This window comes from Rhinoderma darwinii, chromosome 6, assembly GCF_050947455.1.
Source record: "Rhinoderma darwinii isolate aRhiDar2 chromosome 6, aRhiDar2.hap1, whole genome shotgun sequence".
Taxonomy (NCBI): Eukaryota; Metazoa; Chordata; class Amphibia; order Anura; family Rhinodermatidae; genus Rhinoderma; species Rhinoderma darwinii.
The window spans coordinates 124,247,888-124,262,779 of record NC_134692.1 but is presented as its reverse complement, the minus strand read 5'-3'; the positions used below and the strand labels follow the sequence as shown (position 1 = coordinate 124,262,779).

General features: G+C 42.1%; 1 protein-coding gene across 2 annotated transcripts in view; it reads left to right on the top strand.

Annotated features, from left to right (window-relative positions):
• The window catches only part of BAIAP2L1 (BAR/IMD domain containing adaptor protein 2 like 1), a 72,470-nt gene that overhangs the window by 39,032 nt on the left and 18,546 nt on the right, over positions 1-14,892 (top strand). For both annotated transcript variants that reach the window (XM_075830263.1, XM_075830264.1), the window contains exon 4: positions 14,025-14,086. In XM_075830263.1, coding sequence (XP_075686378.1) covers positions 14,025-14,086 — 62 coding nt within the window. The remainder of the gene's footprint in view (positions 1-14,024; positions 14,087-14,892) is intronic.

The window sequence follows — 14,892 nt, the reverse complement described above, 5'->3', positions numbered from 1 at the left end:
AGCCAAGGTATGTGACTTGTGGCCTGCCAAGTTTGTAAATCACACCCGTAATGCTGAACACAATCACCTGATGCTAATATTGCAGATGCTTTGGGTTATTTTGAATGCGTCCGTCATCTCCGAAAAGGGGAGGAAGCCATTTGGTGGGCCGAGTCTCCGATAAAAAAGAAACAAAACAGACAAGTGTAAATTCTATGTAGCACTTCTCACACAAAACTACCAACAATGCTAAGGCCTCGTTCACATCTGCGTTGGAGGCTCCGTCGCAGATCCGGCCGAGATTATCAGAGACGGTAGTGCAGCATGCTGTGCTATCGTCTCCCATAAAATCACGGACACCCCGACAATGGGTCAATGGGTTTCGTCAGCCGCCGGCAGCGTCCGTTGTGCAACAGAACCGTCGCTTCTCTTTATTCCGTTGTTCTGCTCCGTCAGTTGTTCGTTGTTCTTCTCGAACTTGTTGTTGTTCTTCGTCGTTGTTCTCCTCTGACGGAGCAGAACAACGGAACACACAGACGCAGGTGTGAACATAGCCTTTATTTATAGAATATCATTGCACTTGTAGTTACAAAATTATTGTGTATTACCTTTTTTATTTATTATCATTGGCTTTTTTTTATTATTTTTTTGTGGGGTTTTGTTTTATTTTACCTGCTGGTTGTTCAGTTCACTTCTGCTTACAGTAGAAGCAATTCAGAGGGTACGGAAAAAAAAAATGCAAACCTTGTTACTGCTCTGTTAAAGGGGTTCTGCGGGCATTTTCTATTGATGGCTTATCCTTAGGATAGGTCATCAATATCAAACTGGTGGGGGTCCGACTCACGGCAACCCCACCGATCAGATGACTAAAGGGATTGAAGCATTTGTCGCCACGGCCTCTTCGGTTTTTGCTAGGCACGGTGCCATACACATCCGTAGCAGTTGTGCCTGGGATTGTAGCTCAGTCTCATTCTATTGAATGGGACCAGAACTGCAGTCCCTGGCACAGGCCATACGGATGTTCCTGTAAACTGGGAAAAGGCTGCGGGGACAAACACTGCAGCTCCATTAATCAGCTGATCAGCGGTGGTGCCGTGAATCAGGAGCCGGAATCTGATCTGATATTGATGACCCGTCCGAATGTTAGGCCATCGATATAAAATGCCCGGAGAAACCCTTTAAAATTAGGCTAATTTATTGACGTGTTGTGATGTAATTAATGTTCACACTGGCTAAAATTTCTGCACTTTTTCTACGCCAGGGTCTATGTGAAGTAGATGATGCAACTGATTTTTTGTTTTTTCTTTTGCGATTTTTATTTTTTTATTTTTTATTTTATTTTATTTTTTTAAATCACATTTCATAAATGTGTTTAAATCCTGACCAAGCAGTAGGTCACGCACACTTTTCACTCCACCTTTACAAACGGACATTCGTCACACAAATGGTTAATAAATATGTCGCACAGCAGATACATTATTTTGGCGTAAAATGTACCAAAAAATAGTGCAAATATATTGATAATAGTGGACGGCTGTCTGACAACTTTACTCACCGGGAAATGTAGCCATTCCTGTTTCCCCATTCTTATTTAGGTTTCGCCACAAATTAGATGGGGAGTCCCTTTAAAGAGGACCTGTCGGCTCTCCTGACTGTGTAGGGACACGCTCATTGACAAGGGGAATGGTAACACCCAGATGTCCATTTATTTTTTATGGGGAATACAAGTATTTACTAAACCAGACCTGTCGAGAGGTGATCGGTCCTCTATTAGTGATATTCTGCTTGCGGTACAGAATAGTAGTGACTTATCACATATTGTCCTATATTAGAACTTTGGTACAAACTGTGACCCAACTGATAAATTTAAGATGGAACTTTTCATCTTCTTCCAAGTGTCATCCACAATAAATCTTAAGCCATGTTTGTACTTTAGCTCTGACCGCATCGGAATACACCTAATGTTTTGTGCACCGTCTATAGCGTGTATATATAAACTGTATTAGTATCTGTTCTCTTTCTATACATGTAATAGTCTGCAGTGTTTGACAATCCTGTACCTGTCAGTTCAAGGTCAAATTTGTTTTGTATTCACATTCTGCTTTGCCGGATCGGTCCGTGCTATTATAGGGCCTGAAGAAGCCACAGCTTTGCTCCTTCAGTTGTCCATTCCATGGGTGCAGATTTTTTACTTGACCTCTCTTAAAAGCAGGTGGAATTGTTATAAAAGGGTATTAAATCTCCTGCGTTACAGCCTACTTGGTTGCATACCATCCTAATAAGGTGTCCGTGCCGGGAATTATGGAGCATGTCCTACTTTTCGTTTTTTACGGGCCGTGCTCCCATACTTTGTATAGGAGCACGGCGCGAAAATGCAGCCCGCGGCCGGCCGTTTCCGTAATCACGCGCCGTGATTACGGGTACGGCCATGTGCATGAGGCCTAAATGTGAGGACAAGTTGTATCTACACCAATTTTTACTAGTAGTCTTTTTAGCTTTTATTCTTTGAGCTTGAGCGCAGCTTTAATTGATTTTTGTAATTGGATCTCAAGGCTTGTCAGTATGGAAGACTGGCTTAAAGAGCTTTTCCAGGAGGTCCATATTTCAATACTTGCGTTACAGTTTTTTATTTTAGCCGTCCCCCATAAGTCACACTTACTCATTGGCCTGACTTGTTTCAGTAAAATAGCTCCAAACGAGTCACATATTGTGATCCAACAGATATCAGATGGAGATTGGACTATAATGTCTGTCCACCATCTTTCCATTAACGTTCACTGTTGCATCAGTGTTGGTCTATTCGGTTATAAGAAACACAGCCGCTAGAATATCTGCATTGGGGTTGGAGGTTGGACACCGCAAAACCGTGTGCACGGAACCTATATAGCGGAACATAGCGTGCCTAAGGGTCCTGGAAAACCGACAAGCCGGGACTCCTAAGTGCCGCCGTATAGTGCTTCCGTAAGACTCCATATTTTTCCCTAGAAGCACTGCGTAATGCGGCATATGATGGAGCATGCCGCGCGTGTTTACTCACGGATTCCATAATAATCCATGAGAAAAATAACCACCTCCTTTCACCTTATAAAATTGGAGGTAAAGTATGGACCCATACCAGTCTATGGGTCTGGTATTTTGGATTCGTACAACAGGAATCTGTAACATGGCAGTGTGAATGAGGCCTAGACATGATTACTGTTGCCCAATCCTGATGAAATGACAAGGTGGAACTGCACCTTTCCTGCGGAGCCCTGTAAAGGTAATGGAATAGTTTAGTATTTTGAACTCCCCTTGTTCAGCCATATGTTATCATCCGTTAATAATTACAGCGTAAATGTCACCAGTGGTTGATGATAATATCCACATCAGCGTCTTTCTTATCTGCCGTATGGGCATTTTACTCTGACATAACTTGCATGAAAAAAACGTTCAGGTCGCATTTACTCAACACCTACTTGTTAAAACAGAGCTGAACGTGGGGCCATAATGACCATAAATCCAGCTCCAAATGAAGCATGACTTTAAAGAGGACCTGTCGCTAGATCATATCAGTTGAACTGGTTTACTGACCGGAATAGCGCTGTCTCACTGATTCCAGCGCTATTTTTCCTGGACCCCCTTCCCCATTTCAGAGATATGGCCCACTGTTGTGTTGGCTCCCTCTTTGCAAATTTGCTCTAGTTAGCTAACAGGGCGGGAACTGCCCTCAAGCTGCCTCACGCTGATTGGTCAGCATCAGAGCCAACAAGGCTAGCTCCATCCTGTTGGCTAACTACATCATATAGGGAGCCAACACAACAGTGGGTCATATCTCTGGAACGGAGGGGTCCATGAAAAATAGAAAAACAGCAGTGGAATCAGCGAGACATTGCTATTCAGGTCAGTTAACCAGTTTAGCTTATATAACCTAGTGACCGGTCCTCTTTAAAGCGAACTTGTGGCCAAAGAGACCCAAATTCATGTCCCTGTTGTCTCGAGTCCACTGCAGTTCAATTGACAAGAATTGGGACAACATTAATGGTTTGTTCATCTGAAATTACCTCTATTTTTAAAAGTGGTAAAAATGAAGCCGTGTTTAGCCAGTTTTTAAAAAAAAAAAAAATATTTGTAGGTTCAGAGGACCAAAAAGTGAGGTTATTGACCTCTTGGGAAGCAGTGACTTGACCTTCTGTTTGATTACATTACTGAGGAAAGTACTGCATGTCTTAGTGGTAGCAGCCAAGGTCTATTTGAAGACCATAGTCTACCAAGGTGTGCCGATGGTCTCGTGCCAGTTAATCTCTAGACAAAAAATAATTCCGTTTTTTTCCTGAAGATGAGCCACCTCTCAAGATATTATTACTTAAATGTGGTATCGTCAATCTCAGGGATTCTGGCTCCGTCCTTCGGGTCACAACCCTCATGAGAAGTGGTGTCTCGAACAGCTCCATCCTCTATATAAATACATGCACTCCTCCTTGTTGGTTCCTGTAATAAAATAAATATACGCTGTTTCCGTAATTCATGGTCGGGAATTGCACGCTTCAGCCACAACACAGCAGTAGAGCGGGGTTTAGGGGGCCCCGTTCTAGGGATAGGTTCGGGTCTATCTGACATTTATGACATATCCTGTGGATATGTCCAAAATGTCTCAAGGGAAAACCCCTTTAATAAAACTGATGGTCATGAAGCAAAGGATTCTGGTGGGTGGGATTCTTAGGTTTTGTCCAGGATTGGAATAAAAAGGATCTGCTTTTTTTCCCCCACAAACAACGCTACTCTTGTCCATAGTGTTCCACAATAAGGTGCCTTGCTATATAATATGTCAATATAGGTAATAATATATTATGGGATGCTCATCTACTGCTGTTTATGCAATTACATCATTCCCAAATGTGTCTTAGACAAGACCATCCATTTTCTAATTGCAGACCCACTGACAATCAGTTGATCACTGGCAGCTCTCCGCGATCAGCAGTTATCACCATGGAAGATCGTAATTGGCGCGCATTTCCTTTACTGCTGCAGGGTAAATATAGCATTACTTGGTGCTCATTCAAATAAATGGGTATCCATGTAATCAATGGACCCTTCGAGTCCTCCAAAACGATAGTCGCTCTTGCCAGTGACTTTACACTATAGCTAACGGAAGGGGAATCCCGCTAACAGGACGTATATTTAGTGTTTGGCTATTACCTCGCATTTGGAGGTATTTATTAATGTGGTTGTTGGGTTTGGACATCCCTTTCTTACATTTTCTGGGCCCTGTTCTATGTGGGGGGGGGGACTGAAATTTATAATACCCATGTGGAGTGACCTTGAAATCATGACGCATGCATTCATTTCAGTGAGCACTTTGCTGTATTCGGGGGTTTAGCCTTTATTATAGGCTCCGTTCACAACTTGTTTGTTCCTTCCGACGGGAAGATTTCCTGATGTATAACTTAGGCTTCGTTCACGACTCCGTTCACGGGTTCGGCCAGAGCTTTTCGTCAGGGGAACCCATAAACGGAACCCGGACTGAAACAAACGGAAACCATAGGTTTCCGTTTGCATCATCATTTATTTCAATGGTGACGGATCCGGTGCAAATGGTTTCCGTTTGTCTCAGTTGTTTGTGCAAGGGTTCCGTTCTTTTGACGGAATCAATACCGTGGTCGACTGCGCTGTTCACTCCGTCAAAACGACGGAATACTTACACAAACGGAAACCATTTGCATCGGATCCGTCACCATAGAAAGCAGTGATACAAACTGAAACCTATGGCTTCCGTTTGTTTCAGTCAGGGCTCCGTTAATGGGTACCCGTGGCAGGAATCTCAGACGGAACCCATAAACAGAGCCCTGACGCAGATGTGAACGAAGCCTAAGGCTGCGACATATGCCACTGTATAGTAATACAGTGCGGTATATAGGTTTCTTTTTTTTTTGTATCGGATAGCTTAGTCGACTACGCAATTTTAATCATAAAAAAAAAAAGGGATGCCGAGACATACTGTCCTGGCGTACGCTGAAAGATAACTCTTCTGGCATACACCGGGTGAATGAGCTCTATGGATACGTCCTGGCTATGCTTTCCTGGCAGATACGCAGAACGTAGCTTACAATCGGGATGTATACAGAACCTCAGATAAACATGCCTTAATAGGGAGTCACCAATGCTCTTTTTCGCTAGTGATGGTGGATGGGATCTAGTCAAGGGTTGATATGATTATGTATGAACAGTGATCTACTGTAGGTCAAAGCCGGGCAAAACCCAACAGACAAGTAGCAAATGCGTCAAGAAATGTTCTAAAGCCACCTAAAGTTCCAGGTTGTTTAGTATTCGAACCATGTCATCAAGTCTTGCCATTCAGTCCATCGATGTATATAGTAACAATAGTAACCAGTACTAAGGACGATACAGTGGGAGGTATAATATACACTTGCATTATTTTTGTATAATCTTAGGATCATGTTTCCTTGTCGGCGACTAACAATTTGTTTCATGGTTTCACCTATATCAATCACTACTGTCAGTCCGGAACTTCTAGACAACCACCCACTTCCTCTACATCTCGTACATTGACAAAAAATCTCCACTCTCCATAATTAGTCCCAGCGTTTAACCATTTTGCTCCTCGATCAGGAGGTTTAACCTTTTTTTTTTCTAATTGATTAATAGGGTTTTCAAGAATTGGCAAAAAGTTACCAAAAATAGCGCCAGACTTGTTCATGGAACGAGTCTGGAATTGCAGCTCAGCCCCATTTACGTGAATAAGGCTAAGCTGCTATGCCAAATACATCCAATGGCCTGGGGTGGCGCTGTTTCTGGAAAAGAGGCAAACGCTTTTTTGTAATCCGGCAACCCCTTAAACTTCCACTCTCAAATATCATTGTCAATTCACTTGGGTTGTTGAGCGTTAATTTATTCTATTGCCCCTGTGCTGAGGGATTGTTGTTCGGTGGTTGCACTTGCTTCGCTACTGCTGCTTTTATTTCTATAGACATTTTTGTTTCTCGGAAGTCTGAAGTGCAGGCACAGCAGGAGCGCTGTAAAGAAGTGATTACATAGGTGGGTGGCTATAAAGTTCACACAGGGTGTGTGTGTTGTGTCCATAGTTACCCAATAACAATACTGTTAGGCAACTGCGAGCTAAATCAGAATGGATAATGGTTGAAACAATCCGACCTTTTATCATGTCGCTTCTGAAATGCCTGTTTGTCGTCTCTTGTTAGTGGAGTAATTATATGTCAATAAAGAATTGGACACAGGCACGGGCTATGGATCATTGTAGATCATGAGTAGTTTCTCTTCTATAAGCTTGTGCGTTTTGAAAAGTTATGCGCACATATGTAATAATAATCTATTTTTGTTTGAATTGGTGTAGTACCTCTTATGGCCTTTAGATGTCACTGTTGCTTTTGCTCTATTCAATTAATGTCCAGGAATAAAAGGTGACAGGAGGAACTATAGTAAACTTCCCCATTATTGATGATTTAACTTTTGCTGATCTCCGATGTGAACAGGCGGAGGTTTGATTTATCCTATGCGGTTTTCTTTTTTTTCTTGCAGTCATTCATTTTACATGGCTTGTTGATTTTTCGAAATGTACATAGAAGACTCTACATAACATGTCCATGTAATTATCTGGTTAGAATTGTGCATGAGACTATTGTTTCCCATGTTTAATGTATAGGCCCATACACCTATCAGTTAAGAAGAGCCGGTCAGCTCTGGATATATATTGTTCCGTAGAAGCCGAGCTCTTATATTATTTCTGCCTGCACGTGCTCCCTGTACCGTACGGACGACCCTGTATTCTGCATCTCCTATACTATACGTTCACATCCGCTGGTAAGCACTGGCGGACAGATGGTGCCCAGCTCTCCGCACTGCCGATGTGACACTGTGTAGGCCCGGAGTCAATATTTGCCGAGTGTTGCAGCATAAACAGTGTTCAGTCTTCACAAAAGGTCACAGGATTTGATGGCAACAATGACAATGCACGGATGACAAAGAATAAGCTGAAGTCGGTGACTCTGAAGCAGAAGTGGGATTAGTTTTTATTTTGTGATTAGCCGTTCCCTTTCTGAGGTATTTACCTCCTTTGATATTTAAAGGACCTGACAAAAACTAATGATCGAATCGCAGTAGTAAAGACTTTTAAGGGTTTGTTTTAAGATCTTATGGAAAATCTATAGAGCTTATCGAATGGCTGATTTTTACTTATTTTCAATTTTTACATATTGTTTTTATTTATTTTTAATACATGGATTTATTTGGCTGCATTTAAATAACAGGATTATATTTCTTATATCTGTTTAATGTGGCATGAATGTGGTGAGTACACGGATAGGGAGGCAAACCCCATCGCTGCCCACAAACTGCAAAGAAATAATATTAGACATTTTTGCACATTGTTGCTCGGTTGAGCTAAAGGGGTACTCCGACATCCGCTAATAAAATTTATAGCACAATGAAAAGTTATACCGCTTTCCAGTATGTGTATATGGAGTGGTATATGTATAATTCTGACCTACACACCATTAAATTATTTGGATCACATATCATTTATATATTTTTTTTATTATATCTTTTTGTTCCTCCTCCGTTTTGATTGTCGGGATTTTCTGAATTATTACCCAAAATAGTTTTACTATTGTTGGCTCAGAGTAGTTGTTACTTACAGTAACTAGACAGGGGACCTTCGACCCCCTTTTTCATAGTTGTCTAGTTTTTTAATTTTCCAATAAATACCTTTTAAGATCTCTGCTTGCTGTCATTTAATAGGAACTAGGGCTGATCGATTTATGACCTAAATCAAAATCTGGATTAATTGAACATGTAACCTTGATTACGATTAATTATTTATGCTACACTCCTTTTCATGCCCCGCCCCCTATTTGCATGCTACGCCATTGAATTTATATTTACCCCCTAAGCCTACTGTATACTACTGTATATAATATACCCCCTGACACTGCCCCATGACAGTATATTGCCCCATAACTGCCCACTACACAATATAATGCCCCTATAGCTACCCTCCACACAGTATAATGCCCCATAGTTGCCCCCACGCTGTAAAATGCCCCTATAGCTGCCCACACACAGACCCAATAGTGCCTAATAAAAATAATGTACATACTCTCGTAACCCCGTTCCAGTGACGGGTGGAGGAGATCCCTCTGCTCCTCCGGTCTGTGCGTCTCGGCGGAGACAGGCGGGATGACGTCACTGCCTCGCGGCCATCGATACTTAGTGAATGGTAGATCAGGGACCTTACAGCCCCCTGTTCTACCATTGGATTCAACTTTATGTGACGATGCAGATATAGTTTAAACCTGGGGGGAAAAAATAACCGAAATGCGCAAGAGGACGTTGGTTAATTGTGCTGAATTTCGTTGTTTTTGGTTTTTTATTCGATTAATTGCCCTGCCCTAATAGGAACTTTAATTGATTACTTTGTGAATGTGATGATCACACGAGTGCACATTAGAGTTACAGCCGTGCACCTGTGTCCATCACATGACCATGGCTTCTATTGAAAGACAGCAAGCAGAGATCTTGAAATCTTTAAGAACTCCATGCATTATATTATAACCCTTCATTATACAATAAATAAGTTGCTTTCTGGAACCATAAAGCTCTTTAACCCTTTAGCAGACTGCATCCTTATCCAAAATATCGGGACCATAAAGCAATTACGTAGCGGTGCCTTATTTGCAATTTGTTTTTATAGTCGCGCCTAAAGCTGTATGTAATGTGGATAATGAATGCGTCTTTGTGTGTAAATAAACTGAGCGTAGAATTCCTCTTTACGGAGATTTAGTGCGTTCTCACATGGTTAATAGTCACGTATATAAGTAGGCCACTATTGGGCAGTGGAACATTTTTACACTCTGCTTAAAATGTTAATCTGATGAAAGATTTTAATTCCTTTTCTGACTTTTTAATCTGATTATGTGCTGCCCCATTGTTCTCCCCGGGTGATGTATATACATCTCATACCATGCAGCATCCGTGTTACTAAAGTCTGCGCCACTTTTTGAAGGAATTTGGGCTGCTTCTTGGGCATGAACAATGGTTGGTTCAGTCGATATTTGTTGATTTCTCTTGGTGGTCCAGACAGTCTGGGCGTCTCATTTCCCATTATGAGAATACTCCGCAGCAAGATATCACAATTTAGGATGAATGAAATTTAATTACCATAGAATATACATTTCTGGGGAAAAAAATAAATTCTGGGTCCATAAGAGACTCTTAGTGTGAAAATTATAACCACTAAATAACCGGTGGGCAAGTAATTTGGATTCAAGGGTTTGTTTTTTTTCGTTTGAAAAGTTAGACTGTATGAACTTTAACTTTTAAAATAATACTATACTCCTTTTCCGGTCTGTTCAAGTTTTTAGCTTTTCTTCAGGGGTCACGGTATTTTGGGTGTAAAAAATAAGAAACACCTATTGAAATTTTACAGGTCCCATTATAAGTCGGTGGCGTCCGTCATGATTCGGATCTGTTCCAAAACGGACCCTGCATAGCTCCCATGGCACCGTTGGGAGCATAAGCCGTAACGCTATTGTGAGCCTTAGCAATTTTCCATAGTTTTCACTTTGCCAGGCTGCTCTGTCCCCCGTTGCTTTCTGTTAAAAATGTGATGACGTTTCATCCATCGTGATGACCCATCGCCTGACCTTGGCAGCCAATCTCTGTTTGGCACGATCAGGTCAGGTTTACAGCGCTGGATGTAAACAGGAATGTTTCCATTCACTTACTGAAAGCAGGGATCTTGAAAATGATGAATTGATACACCATTAATTAGGAAGTTGCATATTTTTTATTTATACAATGATTACGATTTATTGACATAAAATCGGATTATATATTTTAGGCTTCGTTCACATTTGCGTTGGGGTCCCGTTCTGACGTTCCGTCGTAGGTCTCCGTCAAAACGGGACCCTGAGCAGACTCAAACTGACACCGACGGAAACCAGAGGTTTCCGTTTCCATCACTATTGATTTCAATGGTAACGGATCCGGTGCCCATGGTTTCCATTTGTGTCTGTTGTGCACCGGACCCATCGTTTTGCCGGGAGCAATAGCGTCGATGATGGAAACGGAAGCCTCTGGTCAGAATGGGACCCCAACGCAGATGTGAACGAAGCCTTATATGAAATATATTCTATCAAGAACTGTGGGAGGGGGTATATGAGCCTCGTTGATACTTGGTCTGTTTTTTTTTTTACTGCTGGGGTCCATGGACGCCATTGATCCTTTATAATGAATCAGTTCCTTTGTATTTCGTCTTCCTCTGCTCGGTAACCATCGTCACTTGTGGATGCCATGTTATTTCTTGTTTCAGGAATGCTCCGTGCATAGTTGAGAAGCTGCCAATCAGAACTTTCCACACTCACAATGTTACAATTCAACATTTACCTTTCCTTGTTGGCACAAGTTTCCACTCTTGATCACAATGCAGAAATGCTGCTCCCCCTCCTTTGGTTTTGCAACATGGGAGGGGGGCTGTATAATGTTGGTTCTGGTTCGAAGGGGTTCTCCGATTTAGACGTTTCCTTTTTGTTACAAGAGTCCCTCAAAAATAAGTTGATCACAGGATGTTTAGCTACTGAAACCCCCAGCAATCCGCTGTAATCTGGCGGCAAGTGTTTAATTCCCCTGCAGCGCCACCAGAGGGCAAATGAAGCATTACATTGTGCCCGTTTAAATCAATGGGCTGTCCATGTAATGCATGAACGTGCTGGTCCTCCAGAACGAGAGACTCTTTTCGCAGCTGCTTTCAGCTTTTGATGATAGATGCCCAAGTGATGGACTCCCCTCTATTAACTCAGGATGCCCTAATAGCGTATTTGAAATGGGTTTTCTTAAAGGGTAACTAAACTTTCAAAACTCGTGACATGTCATAATGACATGTCCAAAGTTTTGATTGGGGGGTCCGAGCACTGAGACCCCCACCGATCGCTAAAACGAAGCATCAGAAGCGCTCGGGTGAGCGTTGAGCTGCTTAGTTTCTGATCGTTTTTTCTCAAAAAGCTGAGCAGCGGTGTACTGGCTCATAGACTTTCTATTGAGCCCGTACACAAATTGCTGGGCTTTCCGAGAAAAGCCGATCAGAAACTAAGGGGCTCAACGCCCACCCGAGCGCTTCTGATGCTTCGTTTTAGCGATCGGTGGGGGTCTCAGTGCTTGGACCCCCACCAATCAAAACTTCTGACATGTCAGAAGTTTTTTGAAAGTTTAGTTACACTTTAACTAGACATCTTAAGCTCGCTTGTGTGTCATGGAGGAAAGTAGGACAGATGCAGGGCTTGCTTAGACTTGTAGTTGCATTACTGCTCGGTTCTTACATTTGTTCTACTTGTTGGATTTTATTTTTTTTTAGAAGATTTGCAATGGTTATATTGAAACCTGATGTGACGAGAGGTTAAGAATTGTCCACGTGCCAGCAGGTTCTTGAATATTTATCCTGCATTCAATGGTAATGGAAAAGTACATAATAGGTTAAACAATCCGAGAAGCCGAAAAGCCAGTATGAGCAGCTTCACTTCTTGGCTGTTTAGTACGTCGAGGTCTCGCCTTTCCCTTTTATACAGATGAGGTAAAAGAGCAAATAAAAATAAACTCCATGGAGGATGAGGTTTATGTCACATCTCATTCTTGAAGTGGAATGTAAGATATTCGTCTGTGTATCTGGCCTATGCGCGAACTTCAAGGTTGTGTCGTCTGTACACACTAATGTGCGACGCTGCTTCTAGCTCTGCTAACTCTGTGTCCTTCTTTATCTTTTCTCTTATCTCAACATATCCTGAAGTGTGGTGAGATATCATTAGCTTTTAAAACAAAATAAAAAAACATGATTTAGAGATACTGTGTCACAAGATGCCTAGGCTATATGTGTCTGTGTGGGCAACAGGTGGCTCTGATGTGAATTTCAGCCTGTCCAGGGTTTTGCTAACATGTCGCGATATTGAATTGGGTTCATGAGAAATTGGAGTCCTAAACCAAATTCAAGCAAAGGACACATCTTTACATAGAGGATAATATTAGTACCAATCGAAGTAAATATACAGAAGCAAACTATGATCACAAATAGGGTTCATCTCATGCGTGTTTATCCAGATCATCATGGGTCCACCCCTAGCCCAGTTGGCCCGGGCACCTGCCTAGGTTTGCCTGGTGCTGATGCCAGCCCTGCGCACACTAAAAGCCGTGTTTGAATATGTACATTAATGGTCCTAAAGTGAGCTGTCGTATAGTGAGTGATCTGTGCACGTTAAAAGGGGTTCTCTCTACCTATGGAGAAAATGTAATTACTAAAACGGGCTAAGATGGTGAATGACTTGATGGCAACCAAGCAGCTGTTCCTCTTTCCTGCAGTCAGTTTCCAGTTCTGTCTCCGTCATTTGAGGCAGACTGGTTGCCGTGTAGGGACACACTGCCCTTTAGCTACAGCCTTCTATTTGGGGGTGCCAGATTTTTGTAAAAATGTATGCTGATGGGAATGTTTTAGAATTGATGAATGGACAATGAGAAAATCAAGAATATAGTGCATGCAAATTAAACTGTAATGTTCCAGCACATATCTCCAATTAACAAAGTAAAATGATGAATTTGCAATAATTCGGGGGGAGGGGGGGATACACATAGGTCTGCATAGGAGCTGTATACACAAAACGGTAGGATATTTTCAACCAAGACTATTTGCAACATTGCTTTATTTTTTATTCGGGATGCATTGGAACAATAATAAAGAATAGTTTGCAACGGTGGACATAGAATATAACCCTGTGATTAAAGGCTATGTATATAGAACCCTGTCTAAATGACTCCACGGCACGTTACATTACTGGTCTGGTAATAAGTTATAATGTATTAGGCAGCATGCTGGTAACCCTTGCAGTATGACCTGCATGGAAATTCCCAAACACACATGCGGAAAATCTAAAGAACAACGTGTGCAATTTGTTTGGTTTATTACAGTTTCAGATAAGCGAAAACTATTAAGGAACATTAATATCTATTGATTTATCTATGAATAACACAAGTCATGTGCTTTTTATTCACAGGCCAGGTCCTTCTGGAAATCTCCAGTGTACACAAAAAGCTGAATGAAAACCTAGAAGAAAATGTACGTATCCTCTTCTTACAAACCTTAATCGTAAGGGTATGTGCACACACACTAATTACGTCCGTAATTGATGGACGTATTTCGGCCGCAAGTACCGGACCGAACACAGTGCAGGGAGCCGGGCTCCTAGCATCATACTTATGTACGATGCTAGGAGTCCCTGCCTCACTGCAGGACAACTGTCTCGTACTGAAAACATGGTTACAGTACGGGACAGTTGTCCTGCAGCGAGGCAGGGACTCCTAGCGTCGTACATAACTATGATGCTAGGAGCCCGGCTCCCTGCACTGTGTTCGGTCCGGTACTTGCGGCCGAAATACATCCGTCAATTACGGACGTAATTAGTGTGTGTGCACATACCCTAAGACTTACGTGATTGCCGGCCGGCTTCCATACCGTTGTAACACCGTTACTTAATGAGTCCGACATAGGCTGAAGTAGTTCTCTGCACTCTGTGGATGTCCGCAGATTCTCGGTTGCGGATTAATAAGTTGTAGGCTCAATGGTCTACAGACTCTGTTTTGAAAATCCAGTGATTGCCAGATATTTTGAAGTAGATGCCCAAGAATGATGGTATATTGACAATAAGGATTCCAGAAAAGTATGTGTGTAATGTCCAAAGCTATTACTAACATTAGGCAGTCTGCAATTCCACCAAAAATAAGCTGATCACAGGAGTATTCCAGCAATCAGCAGGCAGGAAGTGTTGAGTTCCTCTGCAGTGCCACCACAGGAAAAATAAAGCATTACAAGGTGCCCATTGAAATCAATCAGCTGTCTTTATAATGCACGGACACGTTGAGTAC